The 10,789-nt window shown below is 43.9% G+C and overlaps 3 protein-coding genes across 3 annotated transcripts in view; all 3 read left to right on the top strand.

Annotated features, from left to right (window-relative positions):
- Positions 1–10,789, top strand: part of LOC147336975 (protein NLRC3-like) — a 465,583-nt gene that overhangs the window by 376,374 nt on the left and 78,420 nt on the right. The window lies entirely within an intron of this gene.
- LOC147336978 (uncharacterized) lies at positions 1,708–3,185 on the top strand. The gene has a single exon (XM_086287209.1). The coding sequence runs from the start codon at positions 1,710–1,712 to the stop codon at positions 3,177–3,179; it is 1,470 nt and encodes a 489-aa protein (XP_086143335.1). The 5' UTR covers positions 1,708–1,709; the 3' UTR covers positions 3,180–3,185.
- On the top strand, positions 3,199–9,689 carry LOC147336977 (uncharacterized). The gene has a single exon (XM_086287208.1). It carries the CDS (start codon positions 7,402–7,404, stop codon positions 8,911–8,913), a length of 1,512 nt encoding a protein of 503 aa, XP_086143334.1. The 5' UTR covers positions 3,199–7,401; the 3' UTR covers positions 8,914–9,689.

Raw genomic sequence — 10,789 nt, 5'->3', positions numbered from 1 at the left:
ACGATCCCACGTTACTAATAAACTGTTTCACTGTTACCAATGTGCCCAAACATTCACCTCATTGTCTGCTCTGTGCAAACATCAGCGCGATCACTCAGGGCTGAAATCACTCCCATCACTGGATCACAGTGAATCTGAAGACACAGAAAGATCCTCTGGTTTCTGTGTCAGACTCAAAAAGCTTGAGATCAGGCTCCACAGAGTTCAGATAGAATCATTTAAACTTGTGTTGAACTGAACTGGTTGCTGGGCTGAACTTCTACATAATACAGATCTACATGGGATCTTCTTTTCTTTGTTTTACTGAGTCAGTTTTGTCCTTTTTTCTCTGTCCTGGTTTTGCTCGTCTGTAAATGATTGAAACTCAGTCAAATAGTTCATTGTTCTCCAGCAAAACGTTTTGGAAACTCATGTTTAACCTTTAAAACTCTGACATGTTTTAGCACACAAGGCTTCATCGGGGAGTTCACTCATGATTGGACCATGAGAACAAAGGATTTTAGTTCTTTCAAAGAGAGTCTTGGAGATTGTTGGGTTTAGATTTTATTATTGTCATTTGTATTAGGAAACATTTAACCATATATGCTTAGAGGTGTATAATCAATTGTGTAGTAATAAGTTGTGTAGTGATAAGTTGTGTAGTGATAAGTTGTGTGATCTTTAACAGGCTACAGAGGCTTGGTGTGTATTCCACACTAGAATGCACACCTACATCCTGGGAGCATGGGAAGAGGTCGCATCTTGTCTTAATTGTTTTATGGTAGGATTAACGTAGCTACGTCTGTTCTAGTCTAAGTGCTTTTCTGTTTAGATGAACTGCTGGACTTCCTTACCGGGGGGGTCTAGTCTACCCTCTTCCTGACCAAGGATGTTATATGACCCTTTTGACACACACACACACACACACACACACACACAGTATTCTTTGTTCACATGTATACCTATGTAAGATGTTATATGTTAATGACCCTATGCATATTCATGTAACCACAATAAAAGGAGTGCTGTGGGGAAACCTGGCTGAGAGTCTGACAGTGGTCAAGTGGTGGAACGACGCTTGGCTCCAGCCAGGTCTCCCTCATGCATGAGTAACCAGAGAACTTTGGTGCCTTGAGTCTTGCTTTTTGCTGCGTAGCAGATTGTCCTTAACGTTCCAGCGAATAGGTTTATGCTACAAACCTATCATTAATTGGTCCTTCGAGAGCCGGATCCCTGGAGTCGACGTTCACCGAGGGGAAAAGAGACACACCGAAAGACTGACGTCAGCCAGGACTTATAGCGGTCCTGCAACAAAGTCCCGAGGCGTGAGAATTCGTCATCGGGCCGGTGGATTAGCCGTCTGTTTTTTCTCCTCGATGGATGATGATTGACGGGATTCGAGACTGATGCTACACGCAATGAGCAACACCAAGTAAGTTTACAGAGGCCGACTCTATAACCGTGTCGTTGTGCAGTCTCCGCCATTTTGCGAGGCGTTGAGAAGTTCGTTACTTAATAAGTGATAATAATAAGTAATTATAATAATAAGTGAGTTTTTCGCTGCTTTGTGGAGCGATAACTGGGTTCCTCGCTGCTTTGTGGAGCGAGAGGTGAGTTCTCCGCCACTTTGTGAGGCGTTGAGAAGTTCCGCGGGGTCCAGAGTGTGCTGGACGATAGGCCTATTTTGTGTTGTTGTTGTTGTCATTATTGTCATTGTTGTTGTTGTTATTATGGGTTCCCAAGCAACCAAGAGTGTGTCAGAGGGTGATGAGAAGTTTATGATGAAATTCGCTCCCGGTAGCGCAAAGTATTTAGGACATTGGCGCAAGAAATATGATTTTGAAGGTAAATTGGTTGTAGGACAATGTCAAATGTTAGTAGATCAGTTGACAGTAAAGGCAGCTTGTGCGAAAGGAAAATTGAAACAGGAGAAGGAGTTACAACTGGCGTCCGCTAAATTGTGGTTGGAGCAGGCGCAGAAAAGACAGGAGGCAGTGAATGCGAAGAGAGCAGCTTTGCAGGCATTAGCTGTCAAACCTGAAGATGAGACGGTGCAGTCTACTTCAGAGGTGCTGACGTTAAAGGACCAACAGCGTAGAGCAGCATTAGAGAGAGAGAGAGAGGTCAGAGAGGAGGAAGAAAAGCAGGAGCAGGAGAAGAGAGAGAGAGAGGAGGAGGACAGAGTACGGCTGGAGTTTGGGGATGCCGCAGCAGAATATTTAAGTCCTTATAACACTAGATCCAAATCTAAAAGCCATGAGGCGAGTGCAGCTGGTATGCCTGTCTACTCTTTTCATGATACCTTTCCCATGGTGGAGGTTGCAAATCCCCATTTTGGTGTTGAAAATGACCAAAGCCGTGTTATTTGTGTTTACAGGCCATGGACTGAATCTGAATGTGCAGAGGCATGTAAAGATTTAGGAAACCCGTTGACTAATGTTGATGAATTTATCGCCCGACACAAGCAACTCTGCTCCTCGTATCGTTTAAACGGTCAGGAAACAGAAGCCACCTTTAAGAAGTGTCTCACATATAACTGGGCTAGGGTGCGAGGCACCTACACAGGGAGGGATGGTGATACAGTCCTAGCCTATGGCAATGCAAATTTAAGAGGCCAAGTTGATGGGGTTTATGAGCGTCTTAGAAATACTTTTAAAGCTTCTGTAGATTACAACAAAATCGCCCAATGCATGCAGAAAGAAGGAGAAGATGTTCATGAGTTCAGGGCGAGATTAGAGGAAGTTTTCAAAGAACATAGTGGCCTTGAAGAGAGTGCAGAGAAGGCCAGCCCATATCAGCAGCAGTTAAAACATGCTTTGATGAATGGCTTTCATTCACCCATTGCTGATTTCATCAGAAAACAAAATGTTAGTCATAACACTGACGGGTCCGTTGAATGCATGAACTGGGCCCGCCATGCACAGGAAGTCATTAAAAATAAAAAAAAGAAGTCACAAAGCTCTGAGGCCGCTGCTTTTTTAGCAGGTGAAATTTTGTTTCAGGGACAGGCTGGAAGAGGGCAAAATAGAGGCAGGAATAGGAGAAATAGAGACTCATGGCAATTTGGGAGGAACCGTGGGAAAAGAGATGATAGATGCTATGCATGTGGGGAAATGGGCCATCACGCAAGGGAGTGTCCTGATCGCATGCCTGAAGAGTATAAACGCCCTGATCCAAGAAACCCTTATTATAATAAATGACTAGCACCTGTTGACACTGCTAACACACATACATGTACAAATGATCCCTTACTTTGCCAGAATTTACAACAGCCTGTGTTTCAGACTCTAGATTTGACTGAAGTATTGTTAAATCTGTCAGGGAAAGAAGTAAAACCAGTTCGCACGTTAACTGTGCAAGGCAAAACTGTTCAATTTCTGTGTGATTCAGGTGCAGATAAAACTGTTTTAAAAGATCATGTGTCAGGAGTTGACCCTTCAAATGGCACAATTTACGTGAAGTCTGCAAATGGTCAGTTAAATCAGCATAGAATCTCTAAACCAGTCTGGATTAGAGATCCTACCACAGGAGAGGCAGTTCAGAGTTCAGTTGTAATGTGCCCAACTTGTCCGGTGAACCTCTTGGGAAGAGATATGATGATGAAACTTGGAATTTCAATAATTCCAACATCCATTGGGATGATAGCTGCAGGAAAAGGTGAAACTGCTGAGACAATGGTTCATCAGGACAGTGGGGATTTGCATTATTACTGGACACTTGACCTGTCGGCCTCCAGACCTGATCAAATAAACTGTAAACTGTTAGCTGCAGCTGAGGAAATGTTGACAACTAGCCATGACATACAGCCACCAGAAGACTTGCATGTCACACTGAGATTTAAGACCATGCCTGGGCCTGATGAGGCCTACACAGATAAAGTGCTGAAATTAGGGCCACAGAGAATCACCATAAAAGCGATATATACTGATGGTGAAACCATGTCTGGATGTAGTGTGATCCTTTCTGAAGCTGCACAACAACTTTTTACAGGGCAAACACCACACATTTCACTGACAAAGAGTGTCACAGCTGAGTGGACAGACTTAGCATCTTTGGTGAGACAGGGGGAGAGTGTTGGAATGTGGCAGCAACCTGGAGGGGGTTGGGAGACAGACATGCAGCACAGCATCTTTCGTAAAAAGCTGGGATGGGTGACACATACTACACCACAAACACATTTAAAGGGGAGTGAGAATGACACAGCAGAATGATATGTTGTAGATGTCAAAGATCACCCGGAGCTTAAACAGGTCCCAGAGAAGCTCTGGTCTACTGGGAAGACTGATGTGGGGTTAATAACAACAGCGAGTCCAGTAGTAATAAAACCCAAAACATCTTTTAGGCCAAGAGTGAAACAATATCCCTTAAAGCCTGATGCAGTAGAAGGCATTAAACCAGTAATAGAGGATATGATTAAGGCAGGGATACTAGTTGAAGCTCCACAAGCAGCATGTAACACACCCATCTTCCCAGTTAGAAAGGCTGATTCACAGTCGTGGCGCATGATTCAAGATTTAAGAGCTGTAAATCAAGCAGTGGAGAGTATAGCTCCATGCGTCCCCGATCCCCACACCTTATTAAATCAGCTTAGGCCAGACATGACACACTTCACCGTTGTAGATTTAAGTAATGCTTTTTTCTCCATACCAGTACATGAGAATTCACAAGGCTGGTTTGGTTTCACGTATCAAGGCAAAAAATACACATACACCAGATTGCCGCAAGGTTTTTGTGATAGTCCTACAATTTTCACACAGAATATTACAAATTGTCTGTCTGATTTTGTGATTCCATCACATTCACAGATGTTGGTATATGTCGATGACATTTTAATTGCATCCAATTCAGAGAAGAACTGCAAAGACATATCATTGGCATTGCTGACTCACTTAGCTGAGACAGGTAACAAGGCCTCACTTTCAAAGCTACAGTGGGTAAAGACAGAAGTGAAATTTTTAGGACATCTGCTTAGTGCAGCAGGGAAAAGCATACATCCAGAGAGGAAAACAGCTATCTTGGCAGCACCTAGGCCAGTGACAAAGAAACACATGATGCATTTCCTAGGGTTGCTAAATTTCTGTCGATCGTGGATGCCCCATTACTCTGAAATTGCGCAGCCATTATTAGATATGATGTACAGTAAACCTTTAGCTATGTCAGAAAGTTTAAGTTGGACCCCTGAGGGGGAGCAAGCTTTGTGCACGCTGAAACAGATGCTGACAGGAGCATCGGTTCTAGGGCTTCCAGATTATAACAAGCCTTTTGTTCAAACAGTTGACTGTAAAGGACATTTTATGACATCTATGTTAGCACAAAAATGTGGAGGTGGCATGAAGCCAGTAGCTTATTATTCTAAGAGGCTGGATCCAGTGGCTTGTGCCTTACCTCACTGTGTGCGATCTGTGTGTGCAGCCGCTGAAGCCGTAAAGTGTTCTGGTGAAATTGTTTTGTTTCACCCTTTGACCCTGCTGGTTCCACATGAGGTTGATGTTTTATTGCTGCAGACTAAAATGACATTTTTGTCACCTGCCAGACACTTGTCTTTAATGTCACTGTTGCTCTCCCAGCCACACATAACTATTAAGCGGTGTACTACTTTGAATCCCTCTACATTGTTGCCCACAGAGGAGGAGGGTACACCACATGTGTGTAGTGAGCATGTGGAAACACAGTGTAAACCTAGAAGTGATTTAACGGACATACCACTCACTGAGGGCAAAGTTTGGTTTGTTGACGGTTCCAGTTTTAAAACAGCAGAGGGAAAGACTAAAACAGGCTTTGCTGTTGTGGATGATGTGCAGGTCATCCGTGCTGGGCAGTTATCACATTCCATGTCTGCCCAAGCAGCTGAGGTAGTGGCTCTGACAGAAGCCTGCAAAGCAGCTGAAGGGCAGGCAGTGACTATATATACAGACAGTCAGTATGCATATGCTACACTTCATTTCTTTGCCGCTCAGTGGTCAAGACGAGGCATGACAACATCAACAGGTAAACCTGTGGAGCATGCGACATTGTTGCAGGCCCTGTTGAAAGCAGTCTTACTGCCTAGTAAAGTTGCAGTTTGCAAATGTGCAGCACATACACGTGGCACTGACCCCATTGTACTAGGCAACGCCTTTGCAGACAAAATTGCAAAGGAAGCAGCCCTTGGAACACATGGGGTTCATATTCTGGCGGCACAGGAGCAAACTATGCCCATCACACATGATGTGTTAGCAGACATGCAGTCACACTCACCTCCAGCTGAGAAACAGCTGTGGCTCACTAAAGGAGCAAGCCTGCGAGGTGACATTTACTATCTTTGCGACAAACCTATATTGCCTAAAAACTTATATAGGACTGCTGCAATTTTGAGTCATGGACTCTGCCACGTCTCGACAACTCAAATGGTAGCAGCAGTTGAACGGCAGTTTTTCACACTGGGATTCAATGCTTATTCAAAACATTTTTGTAAAGCATGTTTAATATGTTGTAAACATAATGCTCAGGGGAACCTTAGACCAAAACGAGGAAGGTTTCCCAGACCCAGCTACCCATTTGAAGTAATCCATATGGATTTCATTGAGTTGTCTAACTGTAACACCTACAGGTACTGCCTGGTGATTGTGTGCCCGTTCTCAAAGTGGGTAGAAGTTGTCCCCACTAAGAAAGCAGATGCTATTTCAGTGGCTAAAGTAATATGCAAAAATGTGATCCCAGAGCATGGGATCCCCCAGACTATTTACAGTGACAATGGTCCTCATTTTGTAAATGAAGTAATTGAGAAAATGTCACAACATCTGGGGATAACGCTGAAAAACCATTGCTCATATCACCCCCAGAGTGCGGGGCTGGTTGAAAGGACTAATGGCACAGTAAAGCTGAGACTCAGGAAAACAATGGAGGAAACAGGCAGAACATGGGTAGACTGCATTGAGCTAGTGAAAATGTATATGAGAATCACACCAACTGATAATGGCCTAACGCCTTTTGAAATAATATATGGCAGGCCATTTAGAGTTCCAGTGTTTTGTAATGATAATGATAAAGCAGAAGAAGAAAACACACTAGCAGACTGGATGATTAAAATGCTGAAAAGCAAAGAAGTCATGAGTGCAAATAATCTGCCAGATGATTCTGTTTCTGTACAGGAAGAACGTCTGAAGCCAGGGGACTGGGTGCTGATAAAGGTCATAAAGAGGAAGTGCTGGTCAAAGCCACGGTGGGACGGACCATACCAGGCTCTGCTGACAACACCAACAGCTGTGAAAATTGCAGAACGACCCACCTGGATACACCAAAGCCACTGCAAGAAGGTGACACACATCCAGGCCAGCTCGGAGTAAGTGGCAGGAAGACCGGGTACAAAGGGGGGGGAAAGCCTCCAGGGCCCCTCGTCTCAATCCGGTGAAGAAACCAACTGAGCCACAGGTACTCATCAGAATGGCTGGTAAAGTGTTGTCTACCCTGCTGGGTGTAATGGCTTTGATGTCATCATGGTCAGCTGTGGAGACCCTGTATGTCCAAGGAAACCACACCCAATACCCTCATGGCTATTCTACAAACTTTTGGTGGCAGTTTATGAATACAACTGCCCACTTGAACAATAGGACAGACTGCTATGTGTGTGCTCATATGCCGTTATCCGCATATACATCTGGACTGTGGCCGTACAGCATATCAAAGGACAGGAGTTGGTGTCTGTTGGGCTTAGCAACTCATCCTGGCAACAGAGTCCTCTGGTCCCAGGCCAATTACAGTACACCTCTGAACATCACCTGGAGTAAGTCGCCACTTCTAAACATGAATTGTTCTGAGCAAACTGACTTATTGGCCTGGCCTCAAGTGTCAGACCCACTGCCAGACATAATATTGCTGAACAAGCTGAATACAGCCCAATTGCCGTTGTGTGTGATGAACAATGGATCATTGTCAGTGGGGGAGTTGCCGCTTCACTTATGTGGATACATATACACCTACTGCCCTCCAGAGGATGAGAGCAGGTGTATGAAATGCTTGACCGATGCAAAGTGCGCTGAGAACTTGACATTAAGGAGGACTGAATGCAAGTCCAACCGGGCTTACAGGATACCAGTAAAGGCAAAGAGTCAGAAGTGGACAGGATGTGCAAGGACGGTGCCGAGCAGCAAAGGAACAAGAGTTTTGGCTGATTGGTATTTCCTGTGTGGACATAAAGCCTATCTATCACTCCCTGAGGGATGGGGAGGATTGTGTGCCGTGGTGAAATTATCCGATCATGTCTTCTTCATGGATAGAGTTGAACATCACCCTAGCAACCGACAGAAGCGTGAGGTGAATTTAGCCTCACCTGACTCGTTTGGAGTGACAGTAGACACTGGAGTGCCGCGAGAATTCTGCATTTGGAGTGGAGGAGCTAAATTCTTCCAAAGTTTGATCCCAAACATTGGAGTTGCAGAGGTGCGGGATCATGTGGAGATCAACCGATATGCCCTACTGCGACACATTAATCTCACTAAGACTCTGGGAACAGCCTTAGCGGAGGAGCAACAGGCCATCAGAACGATGGTACTGCAGAACAGGCTGACCCTAGACTTGATAACAGCATCACAAGGAGGTGTGTGTAAACTGATTGGAGAGACGTGTTGTACGTTTATTCCGGATGGATATACGACTGGAGGAGACATCTATGAGGCACTGCAAAACTTGACTGCTCTGCAGAAATATGTGGCAGACCACACATCAGGAGACGTGTCACAAGGCTGGATAGCCTGGTTGACATCTGGACCATGGTGGAATATGTTCTTAAAGTTTTTGACTCCCATTCTTACATTATTGGCATTGCTTTGCTTGTTTACAGGTTGCATTTTGCCATGTGTAAGATCGATGGTGAATAAAATGATTGCTAACACCTTTACCAATTACATACTGTTGCAGCAGAGTGACATGGATACTAAGGCTGATATGTGTGTATGAAATGAAGCCTGCACTGAAAATGTTGACAAGTGGTGTAGAGCTGAAGATATATATATGCCGTATAGCCTTAAAAAATGACAATACAGGGTGGTGATGTTGGGTTTAGATTTTATTATTGTCATTTGTATTAGGAAACATTTAACCATATATGCTTAGAGGTGTATAATCAATTGTGTAGTGATAAGTTGTGTAGTGATAAGTTGTGTGATCTTTAACAGGCTACAGAGGCTTGGTGTGTATTCCACACTAGAATGCACACCTACATCCTGGGAGCATGGGAAGAGGTCGCATCTTGTCTTAATTGTTTTATGGTAGGATTAACGTAGCTACGTCTGTTCTAGTCTAAGTGCTTTTCTGTTTAGATGAACTGCTGGACTTCCTTACCGGGGGGGTCTAGTCTACCCTCTTCCTGACCAAGGATGTTATATGACCCTTTTGACACACACACACACACACACACACACACACACACACACACACACACACACACACACACACAGTATTCTTTGTTCACATGTATACCTATGTAAGATGTTATATGTTAATGACCCTATGCATATTCATGTAACCACAATAAAAGGAGTGCTGTGGGGAAACCTGGCTGAGAGTCTGACAGTGGTCAAGTGGTGGAACGACGCTTGGCTCCAGCCAGGTCTCCCTCATGCATGAGTAACCAGAGAACTTTGGTGCCTTGAGTCTTGCTTTTTGCTGCGTAGCAGATTGTCCTTAACGTTCCAGCGAATAGGTTTATGCTACAAACCTATCAGAGATGTTTGATGTTTCTGTTTTTCTGAAACCACCTGAAAGAAAAACTATTTTTCTTGCTTTATGTAGTGTGGAAGTTTTTAATGTTTCTTCATCTGTGATGTTCTTGAATGTGTTCACGTGAAGATGGTACAAATAAACTGTCCTTTCAGCTTTAGCTCCTAATTTATTCATTATTTATGGATGTAGCACAGCAGCCGTCTCTTGATTAACACATGGAGGGCTCGGGATCTGATGGTGTCGTCTCCCTAATTTGCCCACTCAGTAAATCTCACTCATGGCCAAGAAATTGAAATAAACCTTGTTTCCCTGCTGGATAGTGATCCACTGTAACTCTGCTCCTCCTTCCTGTTTAGGATTTCTGTGGCTGAAGTAAAATTCCCTCCATCCATCACTTATCCCAGCTAACCCAAAGTGAAATAAAGTTTTGCTGGTCTTAAAAAAGCATTACAATAATGGGCATTACCAATGCAAACTGAATGATACAGAAGATGAAAGAAGAGACTTTGATCAGTTAATAAAGCTCATGATCTGGATTCATTGTGGCTGCTACACAGATACTTCTGGGTCACTTCTCTCAGTTAGGAACCTTCCTCACCAAACTGACTGTTGGACCACACCCCTGGTTTCATGAGAAATTGTTTCAGCCATGATTTCTCTTCCTGTATTTCAGAGTAAAGACTGAAGTGACAAATGGAAGCATGTTTAAAAAACACAATGTGAGAGAGACGTTGAGGTCCTTAGAAGTTACCCTGGGTTTTTCTGTCACCCTGCTAGATGTTACACACCTTGTTATTGGACTGATTTCTACTGCTGGACTACTCCTGCGGAGAGTAACAATACTCTTACTAATTAGCTCCCTTTCACACCTTTGGGGATATTTATTTTTGTGTTTGCAGCGCTGTGAGCCAGAACAGCGAGAGAAAAATCTGCAACAGCGACGAGCCGAATGCTTACGTGAATCGCAGCAGCTGCACATGTGCTACGCTGAATTAGAGGATATCTTTGCTCTGGATTTCTATTTCTACTTTTTCATTTCTATATGATTCTTCTTGCATCTAAACAAAGATGATTCAATTTGCTAAATGTTGATGGCTCTTCGTGCTCAGGT

The sequence above is a fragment of the Aulonocara sp. 'chitande type north' Nkhata Bay genome, linkage group LG3 (assembly GCF_057382095.1).
Source record: "Aulonocara sp. 'chitande type north' Nkhata Bay isolate Kocher_YH1m ecotype deep benthic linkage group LG3, A_spYH_male_GT1.1, whole genome shotgun sequence".
Lineage (NCBI taxonomy): Eukaryota > Metazoa > Chordata > Actinopteri > Cichliformes > Cichlidae > Aulonocara > Aulonocara sp. 'chitande type north' Nkhata Bay.
Note: the sequence above shows the minus strand (reverse complement) of the source record. Positions and strands in the feature narration are given on the sequence as shown.

What these genes read in the sequence shown, in the direction of transcription:
- LOC147336977 (XM_086287208.1), top strand. Translation starts at nt 7,402, where the DNA reads ATGGCTGGTAAAGTGTTGTCTACCCTGCTGGGTGTAATGGCTTTGATG.
- LOC147336978 (XM_086287209.1), top strand. Translation starts at nt 1,710, where the DNA reads ATGGGTTCCCAAGCAACCAAGAGTGTGTCAGAGGGTGATGAGAAGTTT.